This window comes from Nelumbo nucifera, chromosome 3 (assembly GCF_055504915.1).
Source record: "Nelumbo nucifera cultivar China Antique chromosome 3, China Antique-T2T, whole genome shotgun sequence".
NCBI classification, from domain to species: Eukaryota; Viridiplantae; Streptophyta; class Magnoliopsida; order Proteales; family Nelumbonaceae; genus Nelumbo; species Nelumbo nucifera.
In genome coordinates, this window is record NC_142651.1 from 16019582 (window position 1) to 16033597 (window position 14016).

The 14016-nt window shown below is 37.8% G+C and overlaps 1 protein-coding gene across 4 annotated transcripts; it reads right to left on the minus strand.

The window, feature by feature from the left end:
• Window positions 1–961: 961 nt before the first annotated feature.
• Window positions 962–12758, minus strand: LOC104598215 (vesicle transport v-SNARE 13-like). Of its 4 annotated transcripts, XM_010260150.2 has the most exons (7): window positions 12578–12707; window positions 12311–12389; window positions 12031–12146; window positions 2839–2897; window positions 2518–2706; window positions 2048–2218; window positions 962–1324 (listed from the first exon to the last, which is right to left on the minus strand). In XM_010260150.2, the coding sequence occupies exons 3-7, from the start codon at window positions 12122–12124 to the stop codon at window positions 1172–1174; spliced, it is 666 nt and encodes a 221-aa protein (XP_010258452.1). In that variant the 5' UTR covers window positions 12125–12146; window positions 12311–12389; window positions 12578–12707; the 3' UTR covers window positions 962–1171. The 4 variants fall into 4 exon arrangements, with proteins under 4 accessions (XP_010258452.1, XP_010258472.1, XP_010258462.1 ...); XM_010260170.2 differs by lacking the exon at window positions 12311–12389 and having other exon boundaries at window positions 12617–12758; XM_010260160.3 differs by lacking the exon at window positions 12311–12389 and having other exon boundaries at window positions 12607–12749.
• Window positions 12759–14016: the final 1258 nt, after the last annotated feature.

Here is a 14016-nt window from a genome sequence, read left to right on the forward strand (position 1 = left end):
ATTGGGATGAAAATTCAAATTCATTAAAATTCAAGGTCTTCAAAACTGATCAGATTTTAGATCAAATTCAGATGAAAATTTTTAATAATCGGATCGGATTCAGAGTTAAAGCCCTAATGTGGAAGTCCTTTGTCATCTGAGATCCTTGTGGGTGCTGGACTATTGGGGCTTTCGGCAGGAATGATTAGGAAGAGCTTGACGAGAAGTGAAAGTAAGGTTTAAAACTTTAGTGGTTGATGATAGGGGTGAGCATTATTCGGTTAAAACCAAAAAATCAAACAAAAAATTTCTCTTTCAGTTTGTTCGGTTCGGTCTTTTCAAATTTTGGTTAAATTGGTTTGATTAATTTGGTTTTTAGAATTAAAAATTCAATTAACCAAATTAACTGATCTTTCTATTATTAAATGCAATATATAATATATAATATGCAATATATAATATATAATATGCAACATATAATATATAATATATTATTAAAATTCGGTTTTAACCAAAATAACCGAAAATCAAACCAAAAATTTTGATTTCAGTTATTTCAAATTTTCTATAATTCAGTTCCGGTTCAGTTTTATTTTTTTAGTTTGACTTTTAAAATTTCGATTTATTCGGTTTAGATTTTAATTAATGCTCACCCCTAGTTGATGAAAAATAATTTCGGTATACAGAAAATAAGTATTTGCAAACCGAATTACTAAAGCGTAATTTAGTGATTTAACAAACTCCATCCACTCAAGTTAACTGAAGCGTATAACCTCAAAGGTTAGGGGAAGTTTCTGCAATGATTAAAGGTTAGGGGAGGTGTAAGTATTTGCAAAAAAACCGTCAAGAGGGTATTAATAATTTACCTAAATTTATAAGGGGCAAAACCGTTTGTTATTTAGTTTTTTAATTTTAATATAGAAATCCATGGGAGAAAAACGCTTTGCCCGAAACAAAAGCCTAGACCGATGAACAACTGATGGGTCTCAATTCTCAATTATTTCATTTCAGATGCAAATGAGATGGACAGACCGAACACATGAGAACAAAGGTGATACGACCACCTTTGCTCACTCGACGCCACACTCACAAAATGATATATGAAGAACGTTCATAAACATTCACACATTCACACCAATTATAGAGAATGCCAAAAGCGTCGGCCACAACAGAATTGGACAAGTATGTCTTGCTAATGAGACAGCTTAAAATACAAGATCAAGATGATTGCAAGAACCAAGGCTGCAATTATGGAACCAATTATCCATTTGTTCCTGTTCATCCTTCTTGACATGAGAGTCAAAATTTTCTTACTCTTGCTAATGTTATCATCAACACCATGAAGCTGCAAAGAAAGAAAGAAAGCATATTAATACGTACACACACATAGAGCCCCAAAAAGTAAAACAAAGTAAAAGAAAAATAATTACTGCCTACATGGGTCCATAACCTCTCAAATTAAAACAAAGTAAAAGAAAAATAAGTTTACATGTCATATAAACTAAACATTCGAGTTGCACAAAAAGTCAATTTTTAGTATACATTATATAAATTACGTCTATTAGCACATAGTAGAAGAAATAGTTTTTGCCAACTGAACTGACTCAGTTTGCTAAATATGACTAATATGACAATTCTCTCTCTAGAGTCTACACACACACATAAACATCCTTTCTGTGTATAGAATTCTTTTTCCCCTATCTACCCAAAAAAAATCCTTTTCCCTTGATCCCAAAAATCTAGGACTCTTGTCCTAGTGACTCCAACTCTTAACGTTGTATTCCAACTCCTTGACCATGTAAATGCCAGATTTTTTTTTTCTGACCAATATGTAAATACGAGATTTTAACAGAAAAGAAAAGAAATTTATTATATATTGGCAATTCTGGAACTCTTGCTATCCATATCCAAGAGCTCTAGTCGGTGTCAAACATTGTAAGCATTAATCCAATTCTATGTTCCACATAAAACAATAAATAAAAGAAAGAAATTGCAAATTAATGTGATAAACCAATTGTAGGTAGTCGTCAAAAACTGTAATCAATAAAAGGCCAAGTGAAACACATACAGTGCCATGAGCATGAAGGAGAGACTGGCGCTGTTGATGCAAATCCTGAAGGATCGAAACACCTAGTTCTTCCGTCTCCAGCATTGTTTTTCTGCTCTCCTTAATTCTTTCACTTGAGTGGTTCAATCTCTCAGTCGACATCAATAACCTTCCTCTTTGGTCAGCTGATGCCTGTAAGGTCCATTCATCAGTGCTAAATGATTATTTCTCCAATCAACTGAAGGTGAACATATCCCACAAAAAGTAATGGGAAAAAATAAAGCATGACAGCATGCTTCAAAACGCAGTAGAAAAAAGAAAACCTATTGCAAATAAAGACATCCAAGGTTAAGAAAGCCAGAAGCATTTCTATTAGCAGTATAGGTAAATTTAGAGCAACGACCAACTGAATTTTGTAAATAGCATCAAGAGAGACCACCATCTTTCACACCAAATTGAATTTAGAGCAAGCTAAATTGGCCCACACATACCATCAGTGTGTCTGCCATTCCAGATTCTAGCAATTCATCTCGTGCAGCTTGATTAGCATTAACTGATGTGATTCTTTTGACCTCACTTTTCAAATTGTTCAGATCAGATTTATACTCCCTCAACTTTGCAAGAAGCATAGCTTTTACACTTGGCTGCAAACTTCTTGCCTCAAGGTCCATCTTCCGAATCTGAAGAACTCAGACAAAGATCATCAAATTCAATAACAATGAAAAAGAGAGAAAAACCTCAACCAACAGTGAAGAAATTCAGAAAAAAATATATCACAAGCTAAAAACAGTAGAGGGGAAAAAGAAAATTACCAAAGCCTCAGCATCATCCAATCCAGCTTTTATTTCAGAAACTTTTTGTTTCTTTTGCTCTGCAAATGAAAAGAAACATATATGATCACTAACCAATAACTTGGGCAAAAGAATTGATCCCAGTCACTAATCATCTATGTAGACTGTGCAAACCCTAAATCACCAGCCAGAAGATTTTTTTTTTTTTTTTGGAAAAAGGTAATGTAATTTTATTCAAACCAACACATACAAGCTGGATTCAGACCCAGAAGGCAGTCTGAAAACCGCAGCAATTACAATCTCCACCAGGAGTTAGAACGAAATAAAACAGACAAATTCAGACTTCTGAACTCCTCAGTAACGGACACCCAAGAGATTAGCTTGCCCACTGCTTTCTGAATTGTATCTTCAGGGCTCTTAGCTCTATTACAGAAAGTCCTACTGTTCCTCTCACAGCCCAAATGGACCACAAGACAGCAGCAGGAATGGTCCTCCACACCAGTTTCCCTTTCTTGCTTAGGCCTTTGACATTCCAACAGCAGAGGAGCTCCTTAACCAATCTTGGCATAACCCAACTGATATTCATGGATTTGAGGAAGTGCTCCCAAACCTGAGAGGAGAACGGGCAATGAATACACAAATGGTCTGTCAATTCAGTAAGGAACCCACAAAGACCACAAGATAAATCCAAAATTTGAATGCCCCGCCTCACAAGATTAGATCTGGAAAGACATTTGTCAAGGGCCATCGTCCAAATCAGAAAATTGCATTTAGATGGACTTGTAGAGTTCCATATCTGTGTAGCTGGGAAATCAGTGAGACCCAATCTGCAAAGCTTAGAGGTAAGGGATTTGATAGAAAATTCTCCATCCGGATTCCATTTCCAGCACCATTTGTCTTCCGAGAGCAGGTCTATCTTCTGCTTCTGAACAAGAGTCATCACCTCCACAATCTCTTCAAACTCCCAATCAAAAAGATTCCTCCTAACGAGGGGGGCTCCAAGTAACAGTCTCCAGCAGAACAAAAGCACTCAGCCACAGATGCTTCTTGGTTAGAAGCACACTGAAATAGAAGGGGAAAAACTCAGCTAGAGGCCCATCCAAGCACCAAGAGTCCTTCCAAAATTTAGTTCTATCCCCTTTTTACCAATCTTGACTGAAATCCCTTCTGGGAAGACAGAGAAGTTCTTCATAATACCTTTCCAAAGTGAGTTGCCCCAACTTGGAGGAGGATCCCTAGATCTCCAGTTGCCCCACTCCACCCCATATTTACCAGCTATGAGGGATCTCCACCATGCATTATTTTCAGCCAAGAACCTCCAAATCCACTTACAAAGGAGGGCAGAATTAAAGCTCTTCAACTTCCTTATACCGAAACCACCATTAGTCTTAGGGAGACATACTTGGTCCCAATTGACTAGGTGAATTCTTTGCTCATCTTCTCAATCCCTCCAAAGAAAACTTCTCTGAAGCTGCTCCAATCTTTTTGCTACTTTGTTTGGGATGGGGAAAAGAGAGAGGAAATAAGTAGGTAAGTTGGAAAGGGTACTTTTTATCAAAGTAACCCTACCCCCAAAAGATAGATATCTTGCCTTCCATGATGCTAATTTCCTCTCCATTCTTTCAATAACTAGATCCCAAATCAAGGAAGCTAAACAATTTGCCCCCAAGGGCAAACTCAAATATTTCACTGGGAGGGATTCAATCTGACAAGCCAACACCTCCGCACAATCAACTATGTTGGTTACTTGACCCATTGGAATGATTTGACTTTTGTTCCAATTGACTTTGAGCCCAGAGACCACTTCAAACCAGGTTAAAATCCTAAGGACAAGATCTAACTGAGAAGGAGAAGCATCCACAAGGCATAAAGTATCATCTACAAATTGGAGAATATTAACCTTTTCCCCCTCAAGAGCGATTGCAAAACCTTCCCAATCACCAGTATCAGCTGCCTTTTTACAGAGCAAAGTATTTCCATAACACAAATAAATAGCAAGGGGGACAGGGGATCACCGTCTTAAACCCCTAGAGCTATCAAAAAACCCTGTTGACTGACCATTAATCAGAATTGAAAATTTGGGAGAGGTTATACACACTTTAATCTAGTTTCTCCATTTCTGCCCAAACTTCATTTGATGCAACACAAAATCAATACACCTCTAGTTAACATGGTCATAAGCCTTCTCAATATCAAGTTTGCAAATCAAACCTGGGACACCCTCTCTTCTTCTTGAGTGAATCGGCTCATTAGCAATAAGAACAGAGTCAAGCATCTGCCTCCCCGGGACAAAAGCACTTTGATTGTTTGAGATAACACTCTCTAACACCCCTTTCAATCTCTTAGCAAGAACTTTAGCTAGGATCTTATAAAAATTGTGCAGAAGACTGATTGGTCTGAAATCTTTAACATTCACTACCATTTCAATTTTTGGAATGAGGTGATAAAAGTAGTGTTTAAACTTCTTTGAAGAGAAGTATTATCATAAAACGCTTGAAGTACATTCAAAATATCTTGCTTCATAAAGTCCCAGCATTTAACATAAAAGAGGTTGGTAAGACCATCCGGCCCTGGCGATTTATCATCCGCCAACATGGTAATAGCAGCTTTAATTTCCTCCTCCGTAAAGGGTCTCTCAATGAAAGAAATCTGATCTTCACTCAACTGCTTGAAAGGAAGTTTCTAGGAAAGGGTTTGAAGGTCCAAGACTCTTTATAAAGGTTTTTATAAAAGTTAGTTGCCACTACCTTCATTTCTGCATCAGAATTCCCCATTCTTCCTTCCCACTCCAACTTACTGAGTGAAGAAGCTCTTGTTCTGGCATTTGCCATTCTATGAAAAAAGTGAGTGTTTTTGTCCCCCTCTTTTAACCAAACTACTTTAGCCCTCTGCCTCCACTTGATTTCTTCTTTCACAGCCAGCTTATCATAATTAATCTTTGCCTGAGATCTCTTCAATCTGCTTTCCTCTGATAAAGGACTAATCTCTTCTGCTGAATCAATTTCCTTAATAATACTCACTAAAGCTCTCTTTTTTAGTTTCTGAGTTCAAATTATTCTCCATTTTCCAGATTTTTAATCTCTTTTTAATGGCACCAAGTTTTTTTGCCAAAATGAAAGAGCTAGTGCCGACCACCTGCAAGGCTTTCCACATAGTCTTCAACAAGGGAATAAGCTTATTATCTTCAAACCAAGCATTCTCAAATTTAAAGGGGGCTCTGATTTTTCCTCTAAAGCCACAGACCAACTGGATTGGAATATGGTCTGATACTGGCCTAGGGAGGGCAATTTGCCTAAAATTAGGGAAAAGCTCTTCCCAATTAGAGGAGACCAAAAACCTAGGGTGGGGTTGTCTTGATTATTAGTCCAAGTAAAACGACTACCCTGAAGGGGGAAATCCATCAACTCAAATCTGTTAATAAAATCAGCAAATTGAAGCATCGCTCTTGACCTCCTACCTCTGGTATTTTTTTCTTCAGCAGACAAAGTAACATTATAATCGCCTCCAATAACCCATGGGTAAGACAAGTTTCCCCTCGCCTCAACCAATTCTTCCCAAAAATCCTCCCGGAGATTTCTGTCTGTAGGGCCATAAACATTGGTGATTTGACAGATATTACCATCAGTAAACTTCAGAACTAAGGAAACTTAAAAGTTCCCAATGTGAGAAGAGATTAAACTACAGACAGAAGGATCCCAAAGGCTCAACAAACCCCCTGCACTACCCACTGCCAACTTTTCCTTCCATCTGACCTCTCCCTCCCCCTAGATGCTTCTAATAGTTGTAGCATCCAAACTTTCCAGTTTAGTTTCTTGAAGCAGGATAATCTTCGAACTTGACTTCTTCAGAGACGCACACACCACTAGCCTTCTTCTTCCTGAACCCAAACCTCTTACATTCCAAGATAAGATTTTTAACTCCACGAAAAAGCGATAAGAACAGAGCAAAACAACTTCAAACTTAAACTCCCCCCCCCAACGTCCCCTCACTGCTACCTGCCTTATCATTTAAACCCCACGTCAGCCTCATCATCTCTCTACTCCTCTTAGAGGTTGTTCTTCCTTTCTTTGCCGCTAATTTCCCTCTCTCCAGAAGAATTCTTTGTTCAACCCCCTCCAAAAAATTAATTGTTTCATCCTCCATCCCCTCCATTGAAATTCCTAAGAATTTACCCAATCCCAAGAGTTTCGAGGAAACCCAAGAAGAGGAAGCCAAAATGTTAGACAGCTTACCTCCCTGAAATGATGAATTAGATGTCTTTCCATTGTTATTACTCAACTGAGCTAGACTTCCAATTGCCTCTCTCAATTCAATTTCTCTCCCCCCCCCCCTCCTGTGAACTAAGCTGATGAGTTTCCTCCCCCCTGTCTTCAAACTAATCATTTGAGTCCACCACCGCAATGGGAGCAGCTTCAACCAGATTTTCTTCCACCCTTGCCAACGCTAGGTGATGCACATACATCCTGGTTTCCTCCATGAAAGGTGAGGCTAACGAACACAGAGGGCTAGGAGGTTGAAGATGAACAGTCCGTATGCCGGCACTACCCTTCAAAGCCAACAGCGGTGAAGCCTGGTTACGAACATGCTCTTCGCGACTGTTCCCTACTTTCTTTGGAGGCTGGCTGGACCAACTAGGTTTCCTTTGGCTCGGACTGCTCAATTCGTTCCTACGGAGGAGAAACCTGAGTTCGCTACTTGCTTTGGGCCCAAGCCCACTACTGAACAACTGTGAAAGACCCCTACCCGGGGTTGGTTGGATTGGAATGGGCTTCTGAGCCCTTATTAAAATCTCCTAGCCCATACACTGTTCGAGGACTGAAGACTATCGGTTCTCCCTACAGCTTTTCGACGAGCTTTCCTCCATGGGTGCCACATGCATCTCCACCAAATACTCTTCAATTAAACTTTTTAATTCTTCAATTCCTAAGCTCCGTCCATTCGACCAAAAGTTTGAATTTTGAACCCCTCCTTCAATATTATCCCTAGACGGCACATCCTGGCCCTCCAAGACATCCAAGATCCGACGGCTCGGGTTAGAACTGATTCTGTCTCCATCCTCACCTTCATCAGCTGTCGGGAAATTCAACGGTGGTCGGAAGTCAGGTTGAGCATCACTGAGGCGCATTTGAGGTTGAAGATTTTCGCCAACATCCTCTAGAACTAAGATTTTAGAAAACTCAGAGACCACTTTCCCCTCTTTTTGGGACTTCCCGTTTCCTTGATCTCCCCACTTCCATCTACTCACAGCTGGCAGAAACTCAAGCAAAGTTGGACAGAGAACAAAGCTTCCCCCACGGCAATATCCACCTTATTCGGGATGGACTCTCCCCTGTGCACCTTCATTCTGACCCACTCATAGGTTGCTACCTCTGGAGGGGAATTGTTAGTCTCAATGAAACCTCCACACACATCTCCAATGGATTTAATCACACTTGGACACCAGAGAAGTACGGGAAGGCCAAAAACTAGCCAGAAGATTTTATGCCACTCTGGATGTTGCAAAACCAACATAGGTTCCTTACTGGCTCTTTTCTACTAGGAAAGCAATCATGGTGGCAAGCCTTCTCGTTCTAAATTTTCTTCTGCTCATGGAAGTTATATTAGACTATTAACCTCCTAGGGGTTTAAGGTGCACATCTTGTATTCAGTATCATGTTATATGGTTTAACAGTATTAGGATTAAACTTTTGGATCCATATCTTTCTTTAAGACTTGCATAATCACTTTTTCCCCTTTTATTGAAGGGTAATTGCATGCATCATTATGGTCAGTCCTGTTTGGATCCATACATTGTTGTAACAAAGATCTACAAAGAATTGGTTCAATATATACTTGAGAAAACATTCAAACATTATACACAATAATCCATAACCATATTTCATAAAAAACACGGGTGACTCAATATCTATAACAAGCCACCATCCAAATCTATACTCTATAGAAGACTCCAAATCCATAGAAGACATAAATTATCAAACATATTCAACAGCTTAGTAATTTCAACAGTTCAAATAGAGCAGAACAAAGGTGTAGAGCCATTGTGTGTATGTGTGTAAGAAAGAGAAGAGAGGTTAATGCACTAAAACCAACAACAAGGAAGAACAAAAGGTCTTTTAAAAGTTATTAGATGACAGCATGATATATCACATTTAATTTTAGGTAAGGGAATCATGGATAGCGTTGCACCTTCGTGAGCTTCAATTCGAGAACCAGGTGAAGAAGACTTTGTTCGAGCAGCAGGGTGGAAGAGGACAGTAAAGACTGAAGCCAACACCTTTGTAGCAGAGGAAATGATGGTGAAAGGCGTTTCATTGGTTAAATTAAGGGAGCTCAAAAAGGCAACAGTTCTACTTGTAGGGGAGGCAATTGCTTGGTTTAAGAATTTTGTAGATGAGGCACTTTATTATGAAAGAAATCTAGAGTGGAAGAAATCACTAGATGCATGGGGCAGGAGGTATCTTGCAATAATAAGAAAAAACGGAAATGGTTGGTATATAACATTGAGTGAATTTTTTAGACAAGGAGCAAAACAGATGCTTTGCATTCTGGAAGGGAGACGAGTGGAAGGATGGAAGGAGATACTGCAAATAATACAAAGCTTCTTGAATGAGGTCCTCTATGAGGAGAATAGGAAGAAGGTAGAGAGCTTAAAACAACAGACCTTCAAAAAAGAAGGCCACGTTGGTGTCTCTCTCCCCATGTTTGTAGCCTTTGCTTGGGTTGTCGTGAGACCATAGTTGTCAAGGCGACGCCTAGGCAACAAGACGCCCTTGGAGGCTCGCCTCGCCTAATTGCCAAGCAGTTTTCTATAGCGTGTAATAAAAAACTTTTATATTCTTAATTTTTAGAGGTTATAATTATAAAACAGACATTTTAAACTAAAATATTCATTTTGTGTGTTTATATACTAATTTCTTTTTATTATTTTCTTGTTTGTTAGGGTTTAATCAACACAAACATTGCTAAATGCTGTATTGAACACTCAAAGACTTCAAAACCTGAACCAATAAGAACTTAAAATGTTGTCCAATCAACACATTTTCTTCTTTTTCTTTACTAATTTTGTGTGTTTATATGCTAATTTCTTCCACCTTTTCTTTTCTTATTTTCCTATAACAGAAATAAAGGCTCAGCCCCTATATTTTTTTAATTTTCTTTTCCTTCTTTTTTTTCTTCTCATGAATATGTTGGAATATGTTGATTTTCTATACTTAAACATGAAGTTTATACTCTTCTTATGAAAATTATGGATATTTATTAAGGAAATATGATTATGGAACCTAGGGAACTACCCTAGGATACATGTTTTTACTTAAAAAAAATCCATCACCTAGGCAACTTCGCTTAGCCTTGCCTTGGCGCCTTGGAATCTATGCGTGAGACATCTTTGCACTTATTAATCTCCTGCCCCTTTGTGTCTTATATTTGGAATTGGTTCTCTTCTCTCTTTGTCTGCAAGTGGGACCCTCCTCGGGATGTGGTGGGCCTTTTTTATCCAACTTTCTTTAGGCTACTGAAGAAAAGAGGCAGAGTAATGTGGAGAGCCACAAGGGCAGCTATCCTCTGGTCAATCTAGGAAGAAAGAAATAACAAGGTATTTAGAGATTGAAAAATCTAAGGAATAAAGTCATTGAAGGAATAACCATCAAAATCTTACGTTGGCTGAAAACCTTAGAGCTTTTCAAGGACTTCTCAGTTGATGACATCTTAAGAGGCTGGAATGTAGTGGAAAATTCTACTTCTTTGAAGGCTGAATCTCAAGATATTTGGACTCCTACTGTCCAAAGGGTAAAGCTGAACTTTGATGGAAGTTCTTTAGGCAACCCAGGCCCTTCTGGAATAGATGGAGTTCTAAGGGATGCAGAGGGCAGACTAATTGCTTTATTTTCTAGGCCAATAGGAGTGGGGGATTCACTAAGAGCCTAAGTATTGGCTGTACTACAAGGCTTAAGGCTGGCTAAGCAGATGGGGCTTCATCAAATTGAGGTAGAAGGGGATTCTAAGCTAGTAATTGGGTGGATACAATCACAAAATTGGGAGTCTGGATATATAGACAGTTTGTGATGGAAATAAATTGGCTAGTTGCTAGCAAGGGAGATAGGAGCCTCCTTTAAGTGGGTTAGAAGGTCAGCTAATGGGCTAGCTGATATGTTGGCGAAGCAAGGGGCTACTAGAGAAAACTTGTTTTGGGCAGTGCTGTAATTCAAGAGTATTCCAATGAGGTCAACACCCTATGATTGGGTGGTTGATAGTTGTAGTTGTATTTAATTATCTTTAATGAAAGTAACTGTTTCCTATCAAACATTCAATATTATTATGTCAACCTGCAAATGATAAACACTGTGTTCCACATAGAAAATCCAAAGAGATCTTAGATGGACTTTAAAATCCATTACAACTCTATCCAGGGCAGCCCCATTCATGTCATTCTCAGTCACAAGGAAATTGAGATTAGATGATCTCAAAGACTTACAGCATGTACAGATTCCAAATCAAGAAAAGTCATTCCATTTTAGTTTTCCATGGGCATTTGAGCCCAAGTGTAATATGCCTACGAAAAAAAAAGTTGAAAAATATTTCATTATTCATCTCTAAAAATTCTGAAGTTAGTCAAATGACCTCTTCTCTATAGTTTGTCAACAACTAAAAGTAGTTCCATAAGTGGACTTGCGTTCTCAAGTGCAACAGGATACCACAATGAGTTCCTTACATTCTTCGAGCCTTTGGTATCATGTTATCCTGCATTCCATGCTAGAAGTTTCTTCATGTCACTCATTTGGCGATATTGTTTTATTCAGATCATTAACATACTAAACTAGTAACATTTTTACCTTGACTGATAGAAGTTAAATCCTAATTACGACCAAAGGATTCTTCCAATGCCCTAAATTAAAAAAAAAATGCTACTTCTCGCCAGGCAAGCTGATGTATATAACCTTTACCAACGGATCATAATAAGAATTCTCACAGATTCCAAGAATCAGAAATATTCCGAAGCAACAATAGAAGTTAAAAAAAAAAAGACGCAGATACCATGGATCGTTGCAATCAATGATAAAATTTTCAATAATTATGGAAATCAAACAACTTTAGTTGACGTAATATCATATGAACGAAGATATCCAATTTGAAAGCGGATACCAAGGGATCTGCATATATTAAGCTCAACCAAAACCAGAAAATTGCACAAGGAGAGGGGAATGCATCCCATACCTCCATCAAGAAGACCAGCAGATGTGCACTTTCTGGATAGATTTGCTGAGAGCTCGCAGTATTGGCGCTCGTACCCTTCAAAGACTTCACTCATCCTGCCGAAAGCTTTTACCAACCTTGCATCATCATAAAGCAGAGATCGTTAATCTGGTAGACCTCTTAAAAGGTTGGAAAGCTTGCTGGCTTTCCAATTGAATTGTCTTTTATTAAAGAATATTATTTACAAGGAAGTTAAAATTGTTTATATTCCTTTCCAATTGTTCCGATTTGATTAACTAACTCGCAAAAACCCTAGCTCTCTCGTACTCGGGCAATTGAAAGGGCAAGCCTCTGTAACTCGCCTTCAGAAAGAAAACGAACTGAAATATAAAGAAAGGTACTGTCGTGATTGGAGAGAGATCGACCGAATTTACTAAAACATAATAATTTCTGACGATCGGATAAGTCCGTGAAGGAAATGTCAATAAATTAATCCATACAAAGGAAAGAATTTAAGGAAACATGATATTCAAACGAAAGGGGCAAGAAGCCGTATACCGCAGCATACCTGAAGAATCTGAAATTGAAAAAGCTCACCGGGAATTACCGGAATCGCCGGGAAGGAACACCAGATTCCGATCCAAGGCAAGCTGGTGAGTAAAAGTTTAGTTCGGCTCTTGAACGATCTCAAAATAATGGCTACAATTACTTCGAAGAACCCGGCTGTTTTAATTGACACGTCACAGGTAGAGAAAACAGTGAATAGTCGAAAGTACCCTAGCCTAGAGCGAGAATAATAAGTCTACAAATTGGCTTGAAAGGCCCCGTTTGTTGACCTGACAATTATTCTTGGGATAAATTACTTAAACCTCACTTATGTTTTTTGATAAATGCTTTAATATCCCCTGTCTCCAAATTTCTTGCTTGACATTTCAAACGAATTGATTATAAAAAAAAAAAAAAATAGACCTCTTCTATTACTTCGATGTTAAGAAATTAATCAAAAAATAATAATGCCACGCCATGCTTTTAAATACTTTAAAATTCTCAATTTGCGTATAAATAGTATTTATTGACCAAAATAACCCTGAAAGCCTCTTTTATATACACTGTAAATTTGGCCTTCTAAATTAAAAGAAAAAAGAAAATAAGACAAGTACGGTCTGAGTGGCCTTGCAGGCTTCTACGTCTTTAGTGAAATCACAATGTTAGGAGTTGAGATTTTTTGCCAACAAAACACGATCCAATAGAGTCTGGATCTGCTCCTCACAGAGCGCATCTGACACGAACCTCACAGCATGCCGATCTGTGAGGAGCAGATCCCAGTTGTTCCAACGATCTACCAATTTTATCTTGGAACGTGTAAGTGGTCTATGACATGTTGTGCTTTTTTGTTTGAAAGAAAAGAATAGAAACATAACGGTAATTTCATTGTTTAGTCCACGTCAAACTGGGACTATTTGTATAATCTCTCCAAAATGTCCGAATGAAAACTTTTAGATAAGTCAAAGTAGAGGGGAGATCAAAGCATTTGTCATAAGACACAAGAGAGGCTTAAGCAAAAAAAAATATAGAAAATAGGTCTTTTTTGCAATCACATCGCTACGCATTGGTGAATTTCCATTTACCCCCTTATTATTTTACGTTCTTCCCCACGTTAGAGTTTGTACAATGTAAGTTTTATGGAAATTGTTTAAAACTCATCATGAATTTTAACATTTCTTTTAAATTTATCATAATTTTTTAAAATGTTTAAAATTCATCATGTCACTAACTTGATGTTAAACAGACAAATGGGTGGTGTTAATATATTAATATTTGACCCTTCATAGAAAAATATAAAATATATACATATATATTTTAATATTTTAACTAAAAAGATATAAAAAAGGAAAGATTCAAAAAATATTTTCAAATATAAAATACATAAAAATATAAAAATTACAACAAATATAAAAATTATAGAAATTGCAAACAAAATAAAAAATTATCTTTAAATTATAAAAA